General features: G+C 40.4%; 1 protein-coding gene across 6 annotated transcripts in view; it reads left to right on the forward strand.

The window, feature by feature from the left end:
• Window positions 1-14,408: 14,408 nt before the first annotated feature.
• palm2akap2 (PALM2 and AKAP2 fusion) overlaps window positions 14,409-26,641 on the forward strand; it is a 99,862-nt gene continuing 87,629 nt past the window's right edge. For 4 of the 6 annotated variants that reach the window (XM_076886365.1, XM_076886366.1, XM_076886367.1 and 1 more), the window contains exon 1: window positions 24,601-24,683. In XM_076886365.1, the coding sequence (XP_076742480.1) occupies window positions 24,616-24,683 (68 nt within the window). In that variant the 5' untranslated portion in view covers window positions 24,601-24,615. Of the gene's footprint in view, window positions 14,418-15,767; window positions 16,233-24,600; window positions 24,684-26,641 lie in introns of those variants that run through there. The other 2 variants (XM_076886368.1, XM_014409420.4) reach the window with 2 other exon arrangements.

Below are 26,641 nucleotides of genomic sequence, written 5' to 3' on the forward strand. Positions count from 1 at the left end.
ATTCAATTTGATGCATTTTATTTTGAAAGATTTAAAATGGTTTTTTAAAGAACCACTCAAAAAAGGTTCTTTAAAATGGTTCTTTTAAAGAACCATTTGAAGGACCTTTTTAAAAATGGTTCTTTAAAGAACCATTTTTAAAAAGGTTCTTTGAAAAACCATTAAAGGTGCCCCAAAGAACCATTTCTTGATGGTTCTTTGGGGCACCTTTAAAGGTTCTTCAATGAACCACTGAAAGAAATGGTTCTTCAAAGAACCATTGTTTGAAAGGTTCTTTGTGGCACCAAAAAAGGTTCTTCTATGGCATCAGTCTAAAGAACCACTTTTGGTTCCAGTTGGCACCTTTATTTTTCTGAGTGTAGGTTACATTTCAGCTTCTATCTCCACCTCCTACTACAATATAAATCTAATTTTTTCGAGTGTAAGTATGAGACAAGTGCAAATTAACACAGTGATTATGATGCTGCCCTGCCGTAAAAAAATATTCTCACTTAAGGAAATAAACGTTTTTTGAGAGACTTTCCAGTCCAATCGTGTGCTCTGTAAATATCTTTATTATGCCCGGTAGGATGTTTACTTGTGCTCCAAGGTAAATAAATAATGCAATGTTTAATTAGTGTAACTCTAACTTTGCTAGAGTAGCAAAGGATGCTCTTCCCATACAGATAGCATTCTCACAGTGGTCTCCTACTCATCATCTAAGAGCTTTTTAATGCTTGCTAGACAATCTTTTTATTAGTTGAAATAGCTTCTCTGTGTTTTTTTCCTTGTGGCTCAGGAGGTAAAGTTGATCGGCGACTAGTTTCGAAGGTTGGTGGTTTAATTCCCCCCTCCTGCACCAGAAGTTACCCATGTGAGAGTGTGAATGTTTGGTTAAAGTGCTTTGGCCATGAAAAATGTGTTTGCGTGAACTGATGAATAAGACTCACAAAGAAACAGAGTAGAAAAACGCTACATAAGCACCATATTTGCCATTTTCCCACCAATTTTATCCTTAGAGATAAATCTGTATCTATATAGCCTGCTGCACATTTACCTCTGATGTGTTCACTTTGCCGTGCAAACAGCTGATAACACGCTTGTTGAGTTTCCACTGAGCGACAGCTTTAGCTACCTCTCGCTGTTTTTAACTGTAGCACGATCATCGTCGTTATTTTCCCCAACAGGCCTCACCAAGAGTGGAGTTTATGTTTGTTAGTTCCTCATCAGCTGAGAGACACTTTATCAGAATACATAATAAAAAGAGAGATTAATGTGAATACTTGTAAAGGCCGTTGTCTCCGCCATCTGCCACAAACATAGGACTGAATATGCGAGGAGTCAGAAGGAGACAGAAACATTATGAATGCCTGAATGGATGCATATTCAGGCTTTTGAGAAATGAACTATTAAATTACACTTATTATCAGAAAAAAAAAGTTATCCGAGTATTTCAGTGTGCTACTTTGTAACACATTATCCCAACACATTATCCCAGTTGGAGTTGGCTCTCTTTTCCCTGCCAACATGATCCACTACGAACCTCATGGTAGTAAAGACCTGCCAGTTGATCTTCGCTACAGGACAGCAGTTTTCTCAGAGGTCTGGGTTTCACCAGTTCTCTGCAAGTCAGCGAGTCAGTTTGTTGTACAAGCAGGAAAAGTCTGAGACTGTGTCGACATATCCAGCTAACAAAGATTCAGTGTGTGTGTGATGTTTGTGTGTGTGTATGTGTTTGAGAGAAATAGAGGGTAGAGTTTTATAGACCCGCAAGGGTACACTGAGAATTAAGTGTGAGACAATGCCATTGTCCTTCACTGTTTGTGCATTTTTACACTCACCTTTCAAAAACGTGCTCACCTTGGACCTTATTAAAGATGTAAGAATAAATAAAACTCACAAACACACACACACATCCACATAAACACAGGAAAACACAAGACTTCCTTAAGCCTTGTCTGTCTTTAAGTATACTGCTGGGTCCTCCTGTTTTCTCCTACGCAGCACTATTTTAAAAATGTCCCATTATTGCACATGCACACCCACAGACACACTCACATTCACACCACTTGCCCTTAGGGAATTATGAGCCATTAATTGTGATATCGATGTTGTAGTTGTGGCGGGTTTGTATATTTTACCATATCTCTTATGCCACAAACGCCACAGCAATGCAGCCAACACAGAGGATCCACACTGTGTGTAAGCTCGTGTTTGTGTGTGATTTTATGCCTGCTTTGTCTTCATGTGAATGAATTGTGTGTGTGTGTGTGTGTGTGTGTGTAGGCATGCAGTGGTGCGCCGCTCTCCATTTTAATGGCAATTCCGACAGAGCCTTTCCCATCTTGCCGTTGTCATGGCAACCAAGCGGGTAAGCGGCCACGTTTGTCTCGGGGGCCCTGGCCGCCTTTTGCGTGTCACAGCTGCGCGCTCACATGCACATATACAGACACACACACACGTGCATGCATAGACACCAAAACAAACCTGCAGAAATCATAAGTAGAAGTACATTCAACCCACAAAACAAACATTTACTTGCCAGTGCACGCGCACACACACACACACACACACATGCACATACACACATTGTTACAGTACTGTATGTACACACAGCACCCACCCTCCAAGCACAGGGTTATCCTCACAGTTATTCCCACACAGTTTCCCCTCCTCCAAACCAGTACTTGGGATTTCCCAGTAAAATGCTAACAGTAATGTTCCTCCCTTTACCAACTGCTTTATAGCTCTATATATACTTCACATATACTCCACCACCCCAACAGTCTGAACCGAAGTGTTAGCCCTGTGTCTGTGTGTACGTTATGAATATGACTAGTCAGCAAACAGGACACAATTAACAATCTCCTCTCTGATGTTTTATTCACACTGCTCATAGATGGATAAATGTTGACGGCAGATAGACTCCACATTGCCATCAGACCAGAACTCAGAAGTTTAGTTTAAGCTTCAAGCTTTTAGTCTGAAAAACATCACTAAGGAACTGGCAGAAAAATTTAATTAGCATGGTTTTATTTTATCTTCTCAACTGTTGAAAGTGTTGAACCATGAAAACAGTATTCAGACTTGAGATTCTGTAAATGTTTGGGTATTTTTTTCGACATAAGACATTTTGGAAAGCATTTTTCCTGATAATTTCAGGAAAATTAAAAAGTGCTGTTATTACTGTGCAATCTGAAAAATGAACTTCATTGCAGAAATCATTTTTACATCTCTTGCAGATATAAGTGAATAATATGGCTTTCTAATTAGTATTTGCACTCCGTCTTGCCTTGCAACAGTGATGCAAGACCATTTGGGCAGTTTGCTCTGAGCACACCATTACACAGTATCCAAGAGCCCGAGTAACACAAACTGTGATCAGATGGTGAGCCACTCCGTGCACATATCATCACCCCATGCCAATTTTGTGACTGCACAGACTTGTCTACAGAAACACTATACATGCAGTTTTCAAGCAGACTGACTACTCGTCCATCATGTCTGCACCTTTCTTACTTACCTTCTTACTCAGCTGATAGCTATGATATTAAATACCAAAAAAATAAGGTAAGTGTCCTTTGTATCCCATATTTGGTTTGTCACTGTCCATTTATTTTACATTTTGATGGCAGACTGACCTTAAAAAACAGGTGCTAAAAATAGCAGTGAGCCTCACCTGTTCCAGTAGTTGCGCTTCAGATCAGAGAATGGGTCTCTTTTGTTTAATATTTTATTTCTTTTAATAACTTTTTCCTGACTGGAAGGATGTTGCCATCCTGCATGTTCCTCCAAATCCTGCCTCGGATGTTTATGAATTGTTTATCACCACACGTATTTGCACAACTGAAGTGGGTCAACCACTCAAACTGTCTGTATCAATGTTAAGTATCTGCAAATGTTTTTGTACTGCTTTAAAGCACTAGCAGTGAGTGAAAATTTGCATTGTCATTTACTTGTTTTGATTGCATTAAAAATGTCTTATACAACTTTTATGTTAAAAGTTTGCGCATATTGTTCTTATTAATTATATTTCTTGTATAACTGCCTTAAGTAATGAAAATCTGATTCAGCTGGCTTCATTCGATAAATAAAATGCTCGGTAGTGTTCATTTAAACTGGTTGGTTTTCTGTCATAGACACAGCTTTTAAGCGTTGTCCACACATTTGTAAGAGGGCTGAGTTCAGGGCTTTAGGAAGGCCAATCCAGGAGCTTAATGTTAGTCTGCTTTATCCATTTAAAAACCATTATTGATGTGTGTTTAGGATCATCATCCTCTTGGAACACCCGATTGTATCCGAGTTTTAGCTGTTTATTTGAGATGAAGTTGAGCCACCATGCTGGACAGCTACTACAGTGTGTTCAGGTTTGAAAGCCTTGGCTTTACTTTTCCAAACAAACCTCTTTTCTCGTTCAAGCTTGAAGGTGATCATTTTGGAGCAGGGCCTTCTATCTTGGTCTGTGCCCTCTCAGTCCATGTTAATGTAAACCTCAGATGGTTTTCCCTCAGAAGGGTATAAAATCTTTAAACATATTATTACACCGTTACTGAAATCCTGTTTTAATTATATCCTGGGGGGTGGCAAAATACCAGTATCATGGAACCAAGCTCTTATCTCTGTAATATCAAAGTCTGGAAAAGACAAAACTGAATGTAGCTCCTACAGACCTACAGTGGCTTGCAAAAGTATTTGGCCCCCTTGAACTTTTCCACATTTTGTCACATTAAAGCCACAAACATGAATCAATTTTATTGGAATTCCACGTGAAAGACCAACACAAAGTGGTGTACACGTGAGAAGTGGAACGAAAATCATACATGATTCCAAACATTTTTTACAAATAATTAACTGAAAAGTGGGGTGTGCGTAATTACATAAATATTCAGCCCCCTGAGTCAATACTTTGTAGAACCACCTTTTGCTGCAATTTCCTAATTTCCTCTCATCTGAGAATGATAGTTTTGATCATCTTCCAGATCCTGACAAAGTAGTCGCACATCTGAAAAGCTTACTAACAGATGAGTTTGGAATTTGTAGTTGTTTAGAAATGGCTACGAGAGATCTTCCCAGTTTGTGTAAATCTACAGTTCTTCACTGAGTTCCTTGGACTTTTCTTTGGACTTTTGTTCTGAATATTGGTTAATCCAATGCGATCAAACAAATTGTTTTTATGCTGGCAAAAAGAAACTACCAGTTATAGTCAATCAAGCTTACCAATAAGAAGTGTATGTGTATATTTGTGTATGTGTATATTTGACTCAATATATCATTTTGACCCTGTGTGGATTAGAATAAATCCAAAATAAATTCAAACTTGTGCATCCAGTTCTTGTTTGTTTGCTTTGTAAGTCCTTAAAACTAAAGTATTATCTTTAATTCAAGGCCAATAGAGAGTTGGACAATGACACACTATTAAAGATGATTTTGGATCACCAGTTAAACTTAGAGGCTTGTTTAAGTTTCCATGTCCATGAGCACATTTGGATCAACTTGGGTCTTATGGAAAGTTTGCAATCAGACGACAAGCCGCTTAGCTTCTATCTACCATGCAGATTTGTCCATGGAGATATAACATTGCACCAAATATGCATTCACCCTTAAGGTGGAATTCAAGGAACAAGAATGAATACTGCTGTTGATGTCCATAGTCCACGTGTGTAATTGTAACAATTACATGTAACAACCACTTTGGGTAGAAGCCAGAATGTCCAGAGGGAACTGATACAAGCACAAGAACAACCTGCACACTCCACACTGAAAGGCCACTAATTATTTTAAGTCCTTCAGGTATGTTTTGATGCCTAATGTTCTGAGATTTCATTTCATTACAATGAAAGCAAGTTGTTCGTGTTTAAAGTGTTTTTGTCCCCAGTATTAGTGAAGTCATTTGTGTTGGAGTAAAATCTGTTTGAGGTACTAAGTGGGTCAGAGCAAATCCCAGTTGTGGTTCCTGTGGTATACCTGGGCTATTTTAGCTCAAAGACTTTCTTCAACAACCAAAACCCAGTGGAGCAGAAAGCAGAAACCACTTGTCTCTGTCTGTGCATCTGTCTGAGAGTGCAGGAACCAGGCCTGACATTTTTGTTATACAAACTACACACACTAACAAGCTAAATGTCTGACACAGTGTAGAACTTACCTTGAAAAAGATTTGCTAAACAGCAGAGCACTCTCTGCATACAACATCAGCTTTTGAGGCGAGGCTGAATTGTGAGTCTCTTTTACAGAGATTTGTTTTTTGTCATAGACATTTTTTGAGAATTGAGAATTGTAATGAGAAAAACAACACATATAGGGAGAGATAATGTGGCTATAAGTTGCAGTAAATCTCTAAAAGAATATAATCGCAATGTAATCTCTAAGGTAGGAAATTACTGGCATACTTCCACTTTAAAGTCTGACAGCCAGCGCCCTCTACTGGATGCTTCAAGGACGCGCAAGTCCAGCGACCGTCAGGTTTTTAATCATTATTTTTTAATTGGAAAGAACATAAATTTCATAACTTGCGGCACATCTTCATTATTGCACACATAAAAATGTGAAAATTCAACATAATCAAAAATAACCTTTGAATTATAACATTAGTCTAACAAACTTTTCTATATGAACTCATAAACTCATAACACTTTAAATCCTGCATATTCAGGTTATTATATCCTTTGTTACAATATAAATAATGCCTCATTGCATCTGTTTTACAGTAAATATATAATTGGCCACAAAATAATGACAATAATTAGCTTTCTTTTGCAGAGTAGACTGTAGATAAATCTTATTATATTTCAAACATTAGTTTCTTTAAAATACATAAACCCTGTTTTAAGGATCTCTTAAAAACACAGTCATTGTTCCATTTGTACTTACACCAATATATGTCTTTTTTTTACATGACTTATAAATCATCAATCACCTTTTAAAATTTTAGAATGGCTCCATAGTGATCCCTGGTTTGTTCCTGGGACAAACACAAATCCCTACTGAACAAGGAAGTAGCTTTAATAGCTTTATAAATCCATAAGATGGCAGTAGACTTCATGATTTTAAAGATATTCTGCAATGTTCATCATCTTGGGTTACATATGCAGTACGACTGTAAGATATTACAGGGTAGTTCACATTATGAGTCACTTGATTATTGAATGCTACTAAACCCAAATGTGACTAACTGGTGGCCTGGGCACAAAACAACGCCTCATAATATTCAGTTTCCCCTGCATCAATATTCTTCACTCAGTCTTTGAAAGGCAGAAAATGTCCCAGCACTAATCTAAGGCCACAACTCATAATATCAGAACTGCAGGGGAGCAGAGTGAAAATGGAAAAAAGCCACATGTGGCAGATTCTAATACTCTTGCTAAATGTCAACAATGAGCCAAAACATGGAGAGAAAAAAATATATATATATTTTTAAATGTCATTTTCAAACACATCCATAGAGTTGTAATTGGTATAATAACCACAGTTTCAGACTGTATTTAAAAGACATCCTGAAGCAAACAATATTCCATATGAATGTTTCCTAATATTAAACAATTAGCGCCACATAATCTCAGAACTCAACATCCTTAACAGTTAAATTTCACAGATAAACTCATGCCTCCCAGTCTTCTTTAAATATTACATTGAAATTAATTCTGTTTTTTGTTAATACAAGTTATTTAACATTTGAATTAAGCTAAATTAGTCTGCTCTCTAATGGATCAGTTCTTCTGCATCCTGCACAAATTTCAGTCAAGTTTTAGGTTTCACCTCACCCTGCCCATCTAAGGGTGACAATGACTTATTTTTAAGACATCAAAGTCTGACACATGCTCCTGGAATTCAGTAATATGTCCTTTAGTGAGTTCCCTGAGTTATATACATATATATATAACTTCTCCTGCACACAAAACCGTGTTTTAACTGAAGCTGGTGATCATAGCCCTTCAGCAAACTCCACAACTACTGGCTGAAATAAAGAGCTCAAAGGTTTTATCAGTAAAATATCTAACAACCATTTTATTTTCTGTTGCCTTTTCATGCCTTGTCATGAAAATATGTCTCTCTTCTGTGAAATCCTCTGCACAATGCTGTTGTGTTAGTGCACATCCATTTATGTTTTCTGTGCTTTGAATTTAACTGATCCAATTTTCTGTGTCTCATATGTCTCAACTTTTTCTTAAATGTGCTCATAAACAAATTGAGTTCAGTAAATAACCTATAATATTAAAACTTTTAATTTCTCAAAGTTATGAGTTTATAAATGAGTCACTTCTGAGCATCACTATTTCTTCTATATTAGAAAAAGACTTAAGAAGAACCAAGCCCATGGGGATAATGCATTAACTGTATATGTTAAAATCTATATATTACCATTATAATATATTGCCTATGCTCAGCAACATGAATAACCAAACACACGCTAGTAAAACACAGCCTCCAGGGTGGGATTGAGTGTTGGTGTGTGTAAAAGAGGGTGGAGGGTGCAAGAGTGATGCCCATTTAAGGTCGCTACCTAAACCTCAAGAGCTGCCTCTAAATAGCTGACATACCAAGCAACACGATAACCATGGACTCAACACAAACTGATGGGAAGGGACACAGAGGGAGAAAGAGGGCTCAGCAGTGAGGAAGCAGATGAGCTGAGAAGAAACCATACAAGTGATGACAAAAGTGTGACAACCAGGAATGTGAAACATGTCAGTGCTTTAAGAAATGTGATATTCACTTTGTCCTTGAGCCGGGTAAATGACCTGCACAGCGAAAAACTCAAGACCAAGAACATTTATGGCAGTATTGAGCTATAATACAAAATAGCTTTACAACTTACACTCAACAAAAATATAAACGCAACACCTTTGTTACTGCTCCCATTCCCCATGGGATGGACGTAGAGACCTAAAATTCATTCCAGATACACAATATAACCATCCCTCCCAAACAGTGGTCACAAATCAGTCCAAATGTGTGGTAGTGGGCACATCTGCTATATTGAGATAATCCATCCCACCTCACAGGTGTGCCACATCAGGATGCTGATCTGACATCATGAGTAGTGCACAGGTGTACCTCAGACTGCCCACAACAAAAGGCCACCCTGGAATGTGCAGTTTTTTGCGCTATTGGGGGTCTGGGGACCCAGAACCGGTCAGTATCTGGTGTGACCACCATTTGCCTCATGCAGTGCAACACATCGTCGCATGGAGTCTATCAGATTGTCAATTGTGGCCTGTGGAATGTTGGTCCACTCCACTTCAATGGCTGTGCGAGGTTGTTGGATATTCGTGGGAACTGGTACACGCTGTCGTATACGCCGGTCAAGCACATCCCGAACATGCTCAATGGGTGACATGTCCGGTGAGTATGCTGGCCATGCAAGAACTGGGACATTCTCAGCTGCCATCTGCCCTGAACAATGTGAACCATGATTCATCCGTGAAGCGCACACCTCTCCAACGTGCCAGACGCCATCGAATGTGAGCATTTGCCCACACAAGTCTGTTACAGCGACGAGCTGGAATCAGGTCAAGACCCCGATGAGGACGACGGGCATGCAGTTGAGCGTCCCTGAGACGGTTTCTGACAGTTTGTGCAGAAATTGTTTGGTTGTGCAAACCAATTGTTCCAGCAGCTGTCTGGGTGGCTGGTCTCAGACGATCTTGGAGGTGAACCTGCTGGATGTGGAGGTCCTGGGCTGGTGTGGTTACACGAGGTCTGCGGTTGTGAGGCCGGTTGGATGTGCTGCCATATTCTCTGAAACGCCTGTGGAGACGGCTTATGGTTGAGAAATGAACATTCAATGCACGGGCGACAGATCTGGTTGACATTCCTGCTGTCAGCATGCCAATTGCACGCTCCCTCATTGCTTGTGGCATCTGTGGCATTTTGCTGTGAGACAAAACTGCACATTCCAGGGTGGCCTTTTGTTGTGGGCAGTCTGAGGTACACCTGTGCACTACTCATGATGTCAGATCAGCATCCTGATGTGGCACACCTGTGAGGTGGGATGGATTATCTCAATATAGCAGATGTGCCCACTACCACACATTTGGACTGATTTGTGACCACTGTTTGGGAGGGATGGTTATATTGTGTATCTGGAATGAATTTTAGGTCTCTACGTCCATCCCATGGGGAATGGGAGCAGTAACAAAGGTGTTGCGTTTATATTTTTGTAGAGTGTATTTAACCTCCTAAGTCTTATAATTTGTCTGTGAATATCTGGCACACACAACTACAGACCATACGTTGTGCAAAATTACCTGTCTTCCCCATTATGATGCTCAGGTTGAACTTCAGCAGGTTGTCTTGATGATGTCTACATCCTGAGTCTAAATGTGTTGAGTTGCTGCCAAGTGATTGGTTGATTATATATTTGCATCAGCAGGCAGTTGAAGAGGTGTACTAATAAAGTGGCCAGTGGGGGAATATTGATTGGTTTAAAAGTGTGCTCCACTTAGCTAGTGAGATTCTGGGATAGATGACAGACAGATGGGTGACGGTGGTAGATGAGTAGCACCTTAACCCTAAGGGATTTGAGTTTTTGTTTTACTTCAGCTGTAATCTTTTGTATTGCATTGTAAATGTTTTCATGTCCTTCTTCCTGTCAGTGGGGGAAAAATATTGGTTAATAACAGCAGGAAAAAAGGAAAGATGTCAGAGTGAGGCACGTTCTCATGGACTTGGTCAAATATTAAAAGAAGGAAATAAGAGAAACCAGAAAGATTAGATTCTGCTTTTCCCTGGCCCCCTTTCATTGCTGCTAAGTGTGCATCCAGCAGGTTATAGAGCCCATAAAAAGACATCTGAGCTCCTTGTTCAGCTTTCTGAGAAAAGTTCCCATAGACTAAACAGCAATCACTACCCTGCACTTACTGTAGCAACCAGTAGTCAGTTTAAAATATCTGATGACATCCAAAAAGCCACAAACCACTTTTACATTGGGAATATCTGTAATATGTTGTGTTAATTCAATAGCTGATACACAATCCTCTTTGTGTTTTCAGTTTGTTTGTGGTACTTATCTGAGAGATCTGTAGTTAGACACGGGAAACTGCTGCCAGCTGTGGATATTTATAAACTGTTACAGTGAAAGACAAATTAAAGAACACGTTACAGTTTTGTTAGATATTTTTGGAGTTATAGAGAGAAAAATGGACATTTATCTTTCAGTGTGCTGCACTTCTCCTTGACGTATTAGATATTTCTCATTTCTCAAGCTGAAATCTGAAGGAACTAACTGCAATCTCCCAAATGTAGTCATTACATGTCCAAGCAAAAATTCTAAACTAGGTTTTTTTTCTTAATAAAATATAGCCTGTGGCGGGAGATTTCAGCCAATCACAGGTCTTGCTGGTTGATCTGATATCCTCGTGTTGGTGTTGTTCCCAGATCATCATACTAAATGTTGTTCCAGGATCAACATTGCAAGTGACCAATCAGAATGTTGTGACGTCATACTTTTGCGACTTCGGGAAAAACCGGCGTAAAACAAAAAACTGTACTTAAGCTGCGTGAAACCGCCTCTGTCCGCCGATCAACGGACCCTGACCCTAACCCTAACCGTAACCCTTTAATAAACAGTAAGCAGAATTGATATTGTCCTTGCAACATTGGAATTTCATAAATGCATGAATGGCTTGGCGCGCAAAGGAATAACGTCACAACAATGTGATTGGTCACTTGCAATGTTGAACCTGGAACAACATTTTCATGATGGTCTGGGAACAACACCAACACGAGGATATCAGATCATCCGGGCCCTGTTTCAGGAAGCCGGTTTAGTGCAAACTCTGAGTAAGTATACCCTGGGTTAACGAAAACTCTGGGTTTTCGGTTTCACAAAGCGAGTTTAGATTAATTCTGAGTGAGTTACTATGACGACACACTCCGTGAAGCTAACCTGCCCCCTAGCAGGTTTACTTCAACTAACCCTGACCTTCTCCGCCTCTTTGTCAGAAACCTGACTGTAGGAAGTGTCAGACATGGCGTGCCCCTTCCTTGAAGAGCCAGTAGATGTTGAAGCCCAAATTCTCCGCAGAGCTCTCCGCCGGGAGAGAGTGATTAGAGCGCGTTCGGACATTTTATCATTTCCTGATGATTTCCTGTGTGAACGTTACCGTTTTTCAGCACAATCTATAATTTATTTGAATAACATCCTCAGGCCTAATATTGCTCATGTGACACATCGCGGACATTCGCTCAGTTCTGTACATATTATTTGTATTGCACTTCGGTTTTTTGCAAACGGGAGCTTTCTGTATAATATTGGTGACGCTGAGCACGTTTCCAAGGCTACCGTCTGTCGGGCAGTCAGGAATGCTACAGTTGCACTGAAACGTCTCCTGTACTCGTTTGTGGTGTTCCCCGGTCATAGACCCACAAGATTTATCAAAGAGGGATTCCACAAAATTGCAGGTATCAGGATGACCAAAACTTAATTCATGATGTGATGATACTTGAACTACTACTTAAATTTTACATTTATTCTCACGGTTCCCAGGCGTGAGTGGCTGTATAGATGGCACTCACATTCCAATCATTGCTCCTTCAGTAAATGAAGGAGACTATGTGAACAGGAAGTCTTTCCACAGCCTGTTGGGTTGCACCTGCGCTCACATCACATCACAAAATAAAATGTATGAAATAAAAAATAAAATAAAATATAATGAAATATAATAAGATAATGTGTTAAATGGGTGGAAATCCCTAGATCAATGTTTAAATGAACACTCACGCATTGACTCTGTCGGCTTTGTTTTGCCATGCATGCTCCCTTTCTTTTGCAGCTGAGGCTGTGTTATTTTTTTTCCGCAAAATTTGCATGTTATCGGCATATGCTGCCATCAGAATTTCGGCCTCAAGCGCTGTAAAATGCATTGACCGCGCCTTCTTTCCCTCCGTCTCCATGGTGACTCGCTTAATCTGTGCTCCACTAATCAGGGCTTTATGTATCCTCGTGCGCGCGTTTAACTTGGGGTTAAAGCAACTCCGCGTTGACTGAACTAATTGTTATCAGCCTTTCTGAAACCAAATATTCCGAGTTGGACAGTTCGGGGTTACTCAACCCTGAGTATCGTTTTTCACTCTGAGTTTTCTAAACCGGCTTCCTGAAATAGGGCCCCGGTCTTGCTGGGTAAGAGCAAAATAGTCTACATAGATAGACGTACATGGCTGAAGAGCTTAGAGGACTTTCACCCAGAAAAACAGGCTTCATATCCAATCTAAAACCAAACATCTCTGTGGACCTTTGGTTTAATTTTTCAACACATATGACACAAATAATTTAACACGTAATTGTCTGGTGAGAGGGGCTCTTGTTAGAGATACGAGAGCTGCTGGGGTAAGGATGCATTTTCAGTTTCTGTTGTGTTTTAGTTTTGGATGCATTCTCGCTGTAAAACTCAGGCATGTTGGATAGTCAACCACCACCATACTGGGTACACCTGTTCAGCTGCTTGTTAACGTAAATATTGAATGAACCACTCTGATAACAGCACCTCTGTACATTTAGGATTTTAGAGATGTTTATGACGGCCTGCTGAAGTTCAAAATGAGCATCAGAATATTGAGGAAAGGTGATTTAAATTGACTCTGAACATGGCATGTTTGCTGCTGCCAGACTAGTCTGAATATTTCAGAAACTGATGATCTACTGGGATTTTCAATCCTAGCTAAGGTTCAGGAAAATACTCCGAAAAAGAGAAAATATTCAGTGAGCAGCAGTTCTCTGGAAGAAAATCCCTTATTAACGTTAGATTTCAGAGGAGTGTGGTCAGACTGCTTGGGCTGACAGCAACCAAAGTATTGCAGAAGAGCATGTCAACCCTTGAAGCAGATGGGTTACAGCAGCAGAAGACCATAATGGGTGACATCCCTGTCAGCTCTAGGGATGGGTACCGGTGTCCGGTGCCATGATGGCACCGGTTCTGACATAAACGGTAGTAACCAGACCGAAAAGCAGCGCACATTTCGGTGCTTTATTTCGGTGCTTTTTTTTCCTGAGCTGTGATACACTTCTAGCCAATCATTTTACGTTTCCGAGGATAGTAGGCGGGGCCAGGTACGTACGTTCTGTTAGAGCAGAGCTACAGATTAAAAATGTCCAAGGCGAAGCGGTCAAAAGTCTGGCTGTACTTCACAGCAAAATATGCAAACTCAGCAGCCTGCAACAAGTGCTTTAAGCTGATACTGTGATACTGTCAAAGGAGGTAACACCAAGAATCCGATTAAACAGCTGGCGACGCATAGCGTTTTTTTTTAAAAGCCGAGAAATGCGCCGTATTTGATAGCTTGCTGCGAGACCTCACACCGTGCACGTCGGGTGGGTTGCCAGTTATCGGACCCGGAGCAACATTCCCCCAAAAACCCGAAGAATAGAGTCCTGGCCCCTAGCTCTGCCAGTGTAGCAGAAATGATGACGGATGATGATGGCAGCAGCAGCCGTTCTTCTCTGCGTGAGTAGCTTCATGTTGTTCGTGTGTAATTTACGTTGAGTAGGCTAACCACGTTATTACATTAATGCATGTAAGGTGAACTAGCAAACACCATCATAACTACATGCGGCTGTCCTCTTGTTTGATGGCAGATACTCCCTTCACCCTGGCCAAAAAGGCTAAAATGACCAAAGAAAAAGTGGGAAACAGTTAAACATGAGAGGGTTTAAGTTTGTGTTTTTTCCATTGTTTAAGCACTGCTTCCAGCCAAGAGTGATGCCATATATGCCACATAGCTGCAGAAAAGGCTAACATTGTTATCTTTTTACAAAAAAAACCAGCTGAACATGAGAGGTTTTTGGACAAAGTTTGTGTTCTCCATTCTTTAAGCACCGGTTTGAGCACCGTTTAAGCACCGGCACCGTTTCAAAAGTACCGATTTGGCACCGGTATCGGATAAAACCTAAACGATACCCATCCCTAGTCAGCTCAGAACAGGAAACTGAGGGTACCGTTTGCACAGACTCACAAAAAGTATGCGATAGAAGATTGGAAAAACGTTGTGTGGTCTGATGAACACTCTAATGGCAGGATCAGAATTTGGTGTAAACAACATGACGCCCTGGACCCATCCTGGCTCATATAGGTGAGATGGTGTGGGGGATATTTTCTTGCCACACTTTGAGGCCCTTAGTACCAACTGAGCATCCTTTAAATGCCACAGCCTAGTTGAGTATTGCTTCTGACAATCTCCATTTCATGTCAAAAAGCTCAAACTATCTCAAATTCTTTTCTTGAACATCACAATGTGTTCACTGTCCACAGTCACCAAACCTCCATCAAACAGAGCACCGTGAATGTGATGGAACGGGAGATTCACATCATGGATGTACAAATCTGCAGCAACTGTGTGATGCTGTCACATTAATATGGACCAAAATCTCTGACGAATGATTCCATCACCTTGTTAAATCAGCGCCATGAAGAATTAAAGCAGCTCTGAAGGTACTAGCTAAGTGTAACTAATGAAATGGCCAGTCAGTGTAAGACAGTGTGTTCTGTCATGTTCAAATCAGTGTTATAACACAGCGCAGTCCTGTCACTCTTATCCCTTCAGAAATCTTCCATTTCTGAAATCTTTTTTTAAATTGACCAAACAGTGTCTTTTACTATCCCACCTGTCTCTTTAAAGAAACCCCTCGTCATCCTCAGAGGGGAAAGGTTGTTTGCAAGAGGTAGTTAGTGAAAACAAGCTGGCCACTCCTTTCATCATCCTTCAACTCCCTAAAGCCATTGTTTCTCTCTCTTTCTCTCTGCTGCCTCTTTGCCACCCTCTCCTCCCTATCCCTGGCTATATCTCTATGCAACAGTCAATGCTTTCTTTCATCACTCCCTCCTCAACCATATCTTTTGACTAAATTCTCTTTCTCGCTCTTTCTGTCTATATGTCCTTCTCGCTCTCTCACTCACACACATACACACACATGCTTGCACCCGTTGCCTCCTGCTAGCAGAGCGGGGTGATGCAGGAGCGGCGGCAGCAGCTGCTCTGACACATCCTGGTGTATAGAGAACACACACCGAAAAGGCAGAAGGAAAGAAGGAGGAGGAAGAGGAGGAGGAGAGGAGAGGAGGAGGTGGAGAAGATACAGAGGCAAAGAGGGAGGAGGACGAGGAGGTGAGGAGGAGGAGGACATAACTCTGTCAAAAGGACACTAGAGGACAGGAGTGGGAGAAGAGGACGAGGAAGGAGAGAGAGGAAAAGGGAGCGCAAGAAGCAGGTGTTGCAGCCATGTCAGACACACCTTTGCAGCGGAACGGCACGGCAAACGCCCCGTAAGTAAACCACGTTCATCTTTATGTTTCTATCTCCGTCCATCGCTCCCTTCCTCGCCCGCATCCCTCCTCTGCTCTTCCCTCCATCTGACAGCCAGGGTTGTCATGGGAACGGGAGCTCCGTCATGGTGAGGCTGCTGCTCAGTCATGACTGGAGAGGAGACACGCGGCACACCGTGTACACTCCTCCCTCTCTTCATCTCACTCTGCCTCTCTTTTCTTCACTTGCCCTCGCACTCCCACCACAGATATCTCACCTTAAAGCACATCAGCCATTTAATGCTACGCTCTGTTTTCCTCTCTGTGTTGCTGTCTTTGCTTTGTGTCTTCAGCCTGTCTCTGTAGAAAATCAGCTTTGCACTCCTTTTTGCTCATTTTCCTCCATCCCCTTCCTGGTCTGGGATGCATGAGATATATATATATATATATATATATATATATATAGAGAGAGAGAGAGAGAGACACCGCAGACCTCACAGACAGAAGGTCAAAGACACGTAGAGAGAGAGAGAGAGAGAGAGAGAGAGAGAGAGAGAGAGAGTATGTGTGTGTGCAGTGTGTTAAGTTGTAGCATTGTCAATGTGGAGGCTGCAGGCTTGGTCCAGCTTTTCTGTGTCAGCAGAGTCCGCCATGCTGCAGACCCCTGCTTCCTGTGTGTAATTTTTGTGCGTCTGTGTGTGCGTGTGTTCATTTGTATAGCTTTTTTTTTTTTTTAACTCATGAGAAATAAACCAGTGCAAAAGCAGAAAGAGAGTGAAATTTTAAAAAGCCACTTGGTGAAATTTAACTGCCAGTTATTTTCTAGACACAGCATGAAAGTCAGCCTAAAATGAAGCAAGTAGTCATGAAACCACACAGCCAAGAAAAATGAGGAAATATGTGTTGAGAATTGTGTTTGGGATTAAAAACGATCTCTGTTGTACAATGCCTTGCTCGTTCTAAGAAAGAACATTTCGATTATTCTTACATATTTAAAGATAAAAGAGTCTTTTGTAACGAGGAATGCTGTTCCAAACAAAACCCTTTATATCAGGAAATTATCTTACAGTGGGGCAAAAAAGTATTTAGTCAGCCACCAATTGTGCAAGTTCCCCCACTTAAAATGATGACAGAGGTCAGTAATTTGCACCAGAGGTACACTTCAACTGTGAGAGACAGAATGTGAAAAAAAAATCCATGAATTCACATGGTAGGATTTGTAAGGAATTTATTCGTAAATCAGGGTGGAAAATAAGTATTTGGACACCTCAAACAAGGAAAATCTCTGGCTCTCACAGACCTGTAACATCTTCTGTAAGAAGCTTTTCTGTCCCCCACTCGTTACCTGTATGAATGGTACCTGTTTGAACTCATCATCTGTATAAAAGACACCTGTCCACAGCCTCAAACAGTCAGACTCCAAACTCCGCCATGGCCAAGACCAAAGAGCTTTCGAAGGACACCAGGAAAAGTATTGTAGACCTGCACCAGACTGGGAAGAGTGAATCTACAATAGGCAAGCAGCTTGGTGTGAAAAAATCAACTGTGGGAGCAATCATCAGAAAATGGAAGACATACAAGACCACTGATAATCTCCCTCGATCTGGGGCTCCACGCAAGATCTCATCCCGTGGGGTCAAAATGATCATGAGAACGGTGAACAAAGATCCCAGAACCACACGGGGGGACCTGGTGAATGACCTGCAGAGAGCTGGGACCAAAGTAACAAAGGTCACCATCAGTAACACACTACAACGGCAGGGAATCAAATCCCGCAGTGCCAGACGTGTTCCGCTGCTGAAGCCAGTGCATGTCCAGGCCCGTCTGAAGTTTGCCAGAGAGCACATGGATGATACAGCAGAGGATTGGGAGAATGTCATGTGGTCAGATGAAACCAAAGTAGAACTTTTTGGTATAAACTCAACTCGTCGTGTTTGGAGGAAGAAGAATACTGAGTTGCATCCCAAGAACACCGTACCTACTGTGAAGCATGGGGGTGGAAACATCATGCTATGGGGCTGTTTTTCTGCCAAGGGGACAGGACGACTGATCCGTGTTAAGGACAGAATGAATGGGGCCATGTATCGTGAGATTTTGAGCCAAAACCTCCTTCCATCAGTGAGAACTTTGAAGATGAAACGAGGCTGGGTCTTCCAACATGACAATGATCCAAAACACACCGCCCGGGCAACAAAGGAGTGGCTCCGTAAGAAGCATTTGAAAGTCCTGGAGTGGCCTAGCCAGTCTCCAGACCTCAACCCCATAGAAAATCTGTGGCGGGAGTTGAAAGTCCGTGTTGCTCGGCGACAGCCCCAAAACATCACTGCTCTCGAGAAGATCTGCATGGAGGAATGGGCCAAAATACCAGCTACTGTGTGTGCAAACCTGGTAAAGACCTATAGTAAACGTTTGACCTCTGTTATTGCCAACAAAGGTTATGTTACAAAGTATTGAGTTGTATTTTTGTTATTGACCAAATACTTATTTTCCACCCTGATTTACGAATAAATTCTTTACAAATCCTACCATGTGGATTCATGGATTTTTTTTTTTCACATTCTGTCTCTCACAGTTGAAGTGTACCTCTGGTGCAAATTACTGACCTCTGTCATCATTTTAAGTGGGGGAACTTGCACAATCGGTGGCTGACTAAATACTTTTTTGCCCCACTGTATATGAGTTGAGAAGACAGCTACAGTTTTGTAATGTTCTTTGTAAAGCGAGCCTGTTGCTTTAAGAGAAAATAATATCATGGGTGGTTTGCAGTGTGTTTGCAGATTTGGTGTTGGTGGATGTTTATATTACAGTTCAGGGAATAACAATTAGGAGGAAAGAAAGTAGTTTGCAATCATGAAATCATGAATATAGTCAGCAAACTGTCCAGATTCTTGACTGGAACATCAGACAAACACAGACAGTCTGAAGTTGTTAAAACATGACTAATATTTGGTATCCATATCCAGAAAGCAGACACTTGTTTATTTAAAATTAAACTCCCTGCCAATAAAGGAGAACAGGTGATTATATACCTAAACTAGCTCACACTATAGCTCCCATTGTAATATACTTCTGCTGTAGCTGTGGCCAAATTTCCCCGAGCATAGAGTTCTCAAATCCTTGGCATAGATGGGCATAGCTTCTAAAGGAAAACTGATGTGTAATTGTGTAGAAGTCCATGGGAGAATGGCCCTCAGTTCCCTTACTCTGTGACCTCAAATACTTTCCTATTAAATGTAATATTTTGTAAGTCATGGTCCCCATTAAGGTCAGAAAGGAGGATAAGGCAGGTGCTTTAGGGGGGCCTGCTCTGTGATTGATACGTCAGTACCATCATTTAAACAGCAATTTAACAACTCTAAAGATGGTATATTTTTTTTATAATTCATTCACTCTGTGCTGCTTTGACTGCCTCACTGTTAATTTTGCTTGGTGTGTGGCGCAGATGTCTCAGTATTGTATGAATCATGGCATTAAAACATATTAACTTGCATCTTTTTCTTCCTTACAACACTGCTGAACCTTCACCTTGAACTATGAGAAGCTTAAGATGCTCATCATACTAAAAATGTAAAAAAACAAAAGAGATAATGGATGGTCAGTTGAGATTAAATTACAATATATCGGCGTGGTTAGCGGTCAGTCTGTGGTCTCACATGTAATGTGATCTCAAATGTGGTTTTGTTTCTGTTAGTAATGATAGATGTTAGAAGATGTGAGTTCATCAGTTCATCAGATTGCCTTTTCAATATCCGTTTATTCTGGCTATGATGTGTCCTTGTGCAGGGTTTGTTTTCTATGTTGGAAAAAAAAACCCTCCAGAACTATCAGAAAAGCAAATGAGTGATCAGTGATTTGGTTTGAGTGGCATCCAACTTGACTTACTGCAGCTAACTACAGGCTTAGAGCCTCAATCTGCAATCGTCAGACACTTTGACTGACAGTTTCCACTGTCTTTTTTTTCCCTTTCCTCCTTCATAGCCACACCCATGATCAGGAAAGGCCAAGAAGGTGCAGCGAGGCATTAAGCAGACATGCTTTGCTGCTGCATCAATAGTTAATGTTATAATTGGAAAAATGAGGCAGTGCTGTTGTGATTCAGCCAGTTTATCACACCCTATCTGTGCTTTCCTCTGCGCTGTGGGCTCAGTTTAATCACCGTGTACCCTGTGCTCTCCCTGGGTTGTCCACTGATTCAGCAGAAAGACGAGGTAGTAGTTGTGGTCATGTACATTGCAGACGCCACAGTGGCAGATGGCCCACTCTCTGCTGCTTTTTATTGCATATACAAGCAAGTCTTAAAGGGAAGGCGTATAAATATGGATGGTATAAACTGATTTATATTTACTGGAAGCACATCAAGATAAAGAAACACTAATATTTAAACAGTCATTTGTCCTACTGTTCAGTGTTTTGATTGCCACTTAAAATGCATTGGAAGCATGTTTATATTAGGACAGTTTATTGATGCAGACTGTACAATGAAATGAAACAATCAGATCATTAGAAATAATCAGCAGATGAGATACTAATGAGTTTCTGCCAAAAGGTCTGTGTGAATGATTTAAAGATAATGAGTTATATAAGAAATTGAAAATAATAGTTTCACAAGTGAAATAAAAGGTGAAAGGAAAACATTTTAGAGCCCATTCATTCAGTTGAGCCCACTCTACTGAATCTGCTCTCCTCAGAGTCTCAAATGTCTTGTTGATGTGCAGGGATACAAGCAAATCTAGTGGTCTGACTCCTTTGACACTATTAATCAGCATGTGTTAATCATGAGACTGAGGCACTGGGTGGGTATATCTGTTGCAGTCATCATTAGTCCCCCTCTCACACTGTAGCTCTGGAGAGCTGCTTTCTGTGACCTGTTTTATTTCTCTTGTAATTGCTTCTTTACATCAGATTTGTTAAATGCTTTTATTTAATGGTTCATTTTATGACACTGTCCTTTACATCACTTTTAAACCTAGAACTAAACCTAAACTAAAGTTCTTAATTCTAAAAATATCGTCTGTTCTGCGTATAGTCCTGGATGTCGGCTCTCCCCACATTAAATCAGCAGTTAGATAAACTGTCACTTGGATTTGCAGGTCAGAACTCTGGTTGGATCCTGTTTTTATCAGTTGAGAGACATCAGTAAATTGCTCCTATTACATCAAAATCTGAGATTTTTATTCACGCTTTTATTTCTCCTCGGCACGATTGTTGTAACTGAATCTTCACCCGAATCAATAAAACCTCCATGGATCATCTGCAGATTGTATAAAACTCTGCTGCAAGGCTCTTGACTAGATCCTCCAAGCGCTCCCACGTTACACTCCTGTTGATCTCTCTGTGCTGGCTCACTATTCAATTCAGAATTGAATTTAAAGTTCTGGTTTTCGTCCCTTCAGGGTTCTGCATGGTGAATCACCTACCTACAGTATATTAGTGACCTTTTACAGCCATATGCCCTCAGCAGGACTCTCAGGTTTTCTGATCAGGGCCTGTTATCCATCCCAAAATCCAGACTAAAACCTCAGTTGTGCCCCTTCAATCTATAATTTGCCCTCGAGTCTATGATCTGTGAGCCACCAAAGACTCATCTTTTAAATTATCATTTGTGTTGCATTTTACTTTGTTTATGTCTGGTCTCAGGTGGTTTCAGTACCTTGTCTGTAGAGGCACTATATAAATAAATTTACCTCCTAACTTATATATAAACAGTAATATATTAAAAGATCATTAAAAGATTAAAAGATAGTAAAAGATCCAGCCTTTTTCCTTCCAGTGCATCAAAAATCACCTAAAGCCTGAACACAAAACAGTTGTTTTTACAATTAACACGCTTTCGTTTTACTCACAGATTTGCTCTTACAAATAAAAAGTGCCCGAGGATGAGAAATTACAGCTAGACATTCGGAAAAAGAAGGAGCCGAAAGAACATGCTGAGGTTGTGAGTTTTTCAAGGCCAAGACCTCTGGCTTCCCATCTGCATCTCAGCTATATAGCAGCTTTTATGGATGCATGCAGTGCCTAAAATAGCATGCACCGACATCCATGTGCACTCCCCTCTCTCAATGTAAATTGTCAGTAAATTCAGATAGAAATGAGAAGTTTGCTTCATTATAATCTCACTTTGCAGTTGACTAGAAACGTTTTAGATTATATGTCATATACAGTATTCAGCTTTGAATTCAGTGTGATCTAGGTGAGTTATTCTAATATGCTTGTGGGTAATACACAAGGTTATGCTTCCTTAAACGGTGTATAGGTACCCTGATCTGGTTTTATGTTTTGTGTGGTTTTTTGTGTGGAAAGTAGCTGTTAACAATTAACGGCAACGGTAAAGAAAACCTGAAGAAGCTGATTCACATGAGACTGTGGCAGACTAAATACAGACAGCTGGTTGTTGAGATGAGCAAGTAGTAAAGTAAATATGTGTGATGAAATACTGAAAGCCAGTGTCTTACGAAAGTGCATGCTTCAGAGGCTTTTCTACCCTAAACTGCCCTTCATAAATGCTGATCATTACATCTAAAAAGGACTTTATAACTGAAACTACAAAATGAATGGGGAAAAGGTGAAAATGAGTTTGAAAGAAAACCCCATAAATTTGTGCATTTTAAATGCAGACAGGCAGACAGACTGTGTGACACACAAACCCAGCTTGGCTTCTCTAAGTGATGTATAAAATATGAATGAGATCAAGGTCTGGCAGTACCATAGCTAGAAATATGTCTGTTTGGGTTGCTTTTACTCCCTCCACATCCTCTTTCTCTTCCAATCTCTCAAACTCACATACAATAAGTAATAGTTTGTAGTCTGTAGCTGATGTGTTTTTTTAGTTATTTGGGGGAAAACTGAAGTGTGGGAGTACTGAGCTCAGGAGAGGCAGGCAAAAGTCCCATTAACATTGCACACAGATGCAATTTTCTGTCTTACTTTCCTTGTCCATATTTGCTCATTCCCTTTTCCACCTACTCTTACTTTGCATGTTGTTACATTTGTGCGCGTGTGTGTGTGTCTGTGTGTGTGTGGGTCTCACTGCTTCTGGTTCCACATCTGGAGGCCATTACGTCTGGGCTGGATTTGGGGGAGTAGGCGGAGCTGGGCTAGCTGTGCAGTGAGGTCATCGCGTCCTCGTTGCGATGCAGAAGAACAATGATGCTGTTGTCTCCGTCAACGACAAACCAGCGTGTCTGACGCCAGAATGAAGGGGCTGGAGGAGGAGGGGAGGTGGACAAGGAGAGAGTTAAAAGTACAGTAGGCCCAAAACAAGAAAAGAAAGAAAAGTACGATGTATTATTAGTAAGGAAGAATGATTTGTAATGACAGTGCGAGCAGCCAATATGAGGTAACTGGTATGAATCCAGGTTAAACTAAAGCACTCAGACATGCCAGACTTGAGCTCTGATTACAGTTATAAATTGTTTATTTTCAAGATCCCAAATAGTTCAAGGTTATATGGGATATGATTTATGTTAAGGATGTGGCAATGTGTTCTAATGAAGATGACTTTCAAGGTGTAGCAGAATGATATATTAAGGATTTGGCCCAAAAGAATATGTGACCAAAAGTTAATCATTAGGTAGCATCAGGTACAGGACAAATCTGATTTAAAAATAATTTTACTGCATAAAAGAGACACTTTCCAGCAATGTATTTGCTTCACAGTTGTCCTCTGAGACATTCAGTGAGGTGATTTTTGTCTTTTTTTGTTAATTCTTACCAGATGATGTACATAAAGATGACTGAACATTAGTTACTATGAATATTTCAGTAAGACTGAATAAGTAAAACCTGAAGCATAACTAAATACTAAAACATTTTATCGCTGTGACAAAAGACATGCAAAGCTAAATGAATGCGTCAGCGGTCCTGAATCCCACCAGGCTACAGTATCTGCGACTGTGTGCTTTTTTTTATGCAATAACACTATAATAACACATTTATCATTTCTGGTTGATTTTCCCAGAGTATCTTCAGTGTGTAAATATTAAAACTACACACACTCACTCAAGGGACAGCTGCAGTTTTTTTTTTCATCCACATTCTTGTCTTTGAGTAATGCAGTGGCTGTTGTGTCCTTGTGTGTCTGAATGCAAGCTTGTGTGTGTGCGTGTGTGTGTGTTACATGCTTCTGTATTCCCTAAAGAGTTATCCCGGACTGCTGCTGCTGTTTCTCCTTATAAGGATGTCTGCTTGTGGAAGGAGGGATGAAGAAAAAAGGAAAATGAAGAAGAAGGGCACATTTGAGGGAAAAGAAAGAGAAAGTGAACAGATGGAAGGAAGGACAGGTGGGATACGAGTAGGAATGAGAGCACTGGGGGAGGGGGGGTGATAAAGGTAGGGAGGATAAGATGAAGAGAGGGTATTAAAGGAATCGGAAGGAAGAAAAGAAGTTGAAAAACTGTAAGAAAAAATGAGTAAGAACAAAAAAGAGAAAGAGAGCAGGAATGCAGCAAAGGAAAGAAAGAATGAGCAGAAAAGGTAAGACAGGAAGATTAAAAAGGTCTTAGAGGTGTGAAAAGAAGAATATGTGAAACTCAGGTGAACCTAGTGAGTTTTTTAAATGGGTCACAGGTAACAGTGACCCATTTAAAAAAACCACTGCCTTATCTGTGTGTGTGTGTCTTTCAATGATGTGTTTTTGCAGTTTATCTTAACAAAGATGCTCCACTGATGTTCATCTCCACACCCAGCTCATGGAGCGACACAGTTATCTTCCTTTTTTTGATCCTTTTTTTTCACCCTGCGTCTGATCCTCTAATGTAGGCAGCTTCTGTTGATGTTGCTTTGATTTGCACTAAAATAAATGGATCACCAGAGAGGCCAGAAAATGGAACCTGCCAAGTCAGCTTCTTCGATGATAGCGTGATAACCATGTGTAGTCTAAAATTTAGAACTGTGCAGGTTTGGGCTTTTTTATTTCTCTTCTAAAACTCACGTCATACAACACATGTTTTCCCGTAACCATCACATCAGAGCCCAGCGATAGCAAAAGCAATAGCAGGGAAGTATTGCAACACCTGTTCGCAGCTGCAAGTTTGTGAACATGGGTGACCTGTTATTTCAAAGGAATTGCATCAATTTGCCATTCCCTGTGAACAGTTTGACACTGAATCACCACTGTTTAAACATCTATTTAAGACATCGCAACATGGTGGAAAAATTGTTTTGAAATGAAAGATGCAATCACCTGGACCTCTAGCAAAGTTGAGCTTCTCTGCCAGAACTTATTTATTATCAATATGTCGCTTAGAACAAAAGAAAACATTTTAATCTGCTGAGCTAAAAAGCTGCTGCATTAGCAACATTTAGGTTGAAGGTTTGACCTCCTGAGACTCTGTGTCCTCATATGGAGACATTACATGTTGTCTTCTCAGCACATTTTGCCTCAGTCTTCTCAATAGTGTTTTATACTTTATAGAGCCTGAATGATATGTTATCTTTATGACTAATACAGATATTTGGTGATTTGGTGGATTTTTATATATAAATATTGCCAATATTTGGCCCAAAAGAATATGTGACCAAAAGACCCATGAAAGGCAAGATTACTTAACAATTCTTATGTGTAGTTATTCATTGACTCCTTTAGGCTCTACTTGACTCTACTCAGAGAGATGACTGTTCCTTTTGTGATTTTCCAAACACATATGTTGCCAGCGGGGAAGTTGTGCGCTCTTGTAGACAAACTTTGAGATTTTAACATTCATAACACTGTTGAATGATGCTTCTCCCATCTCTTCTTCACTATTTTCATTTTCATTTATCAGACATTATAAATACCAGTACTGATAGATGCAAATGGCAAATATCAACTGAAAATATCAGTCGTCATCGGTATGTCAGGCAGACTATACACTGCAAAATCTCCAGTGTTAAATTGACACTAGAAAGTGTCTATATGTGTCCACTCTTTTGAGTGTTAAATTAACACTTCTGACAGTGTTATATTTCTAACAGTAAGATAGTCAGTGTTAAAGATTAATAATGACTAACACTGAGCTGTGCTGATTTTCTATCACTGGAAAATAACTAAAAATGCTAGTAATATTTCAGTGTTAGAAAAAACCCCACTGCTAATGTTAGTCATTGTTAATCTTTAACACTGACTATCTTACTGTTAGAAATATAACACTGTCAGAAGTGTTAATTTAACACTCAAAAGAGTGGACACATATAGACACTTTCTAGTGTCAATTTAACACTGGAGATTTTGCAGTGTAATATTTTGTGAAGCAACACTGACCTTATTTTGTTGTGGTATAAAATAAACCACCTTTCTCCATATGAGAAAGCTGTCATTTTTCTGTAAAGCAAATTTACCTTGCCTTTGGGTATAAATAAAGTTACCTTGACCTTGACCTTGATGAGAGCATACTTTTTTAAAGAGACACATTAAACTAATTTCTAAAGCAGTAACAATTTCCTGTTCAAAGAGG

Source organism: Maylandia zebra, linkage group LG7, assembly GCF_041146795.1.
Source record: "Maylandia zebra isolate NMK-2024a linkage group LG7, Mzebra_GT3a, whole genome shotgun sequence".
Taxonomy (NCBI): domain Eukaryota; kingdom Metazoa; phylum Chordata; class Actinopteri; order Cichliformes; family Cichlidae; genus Maylandia; species Maylandia zebra.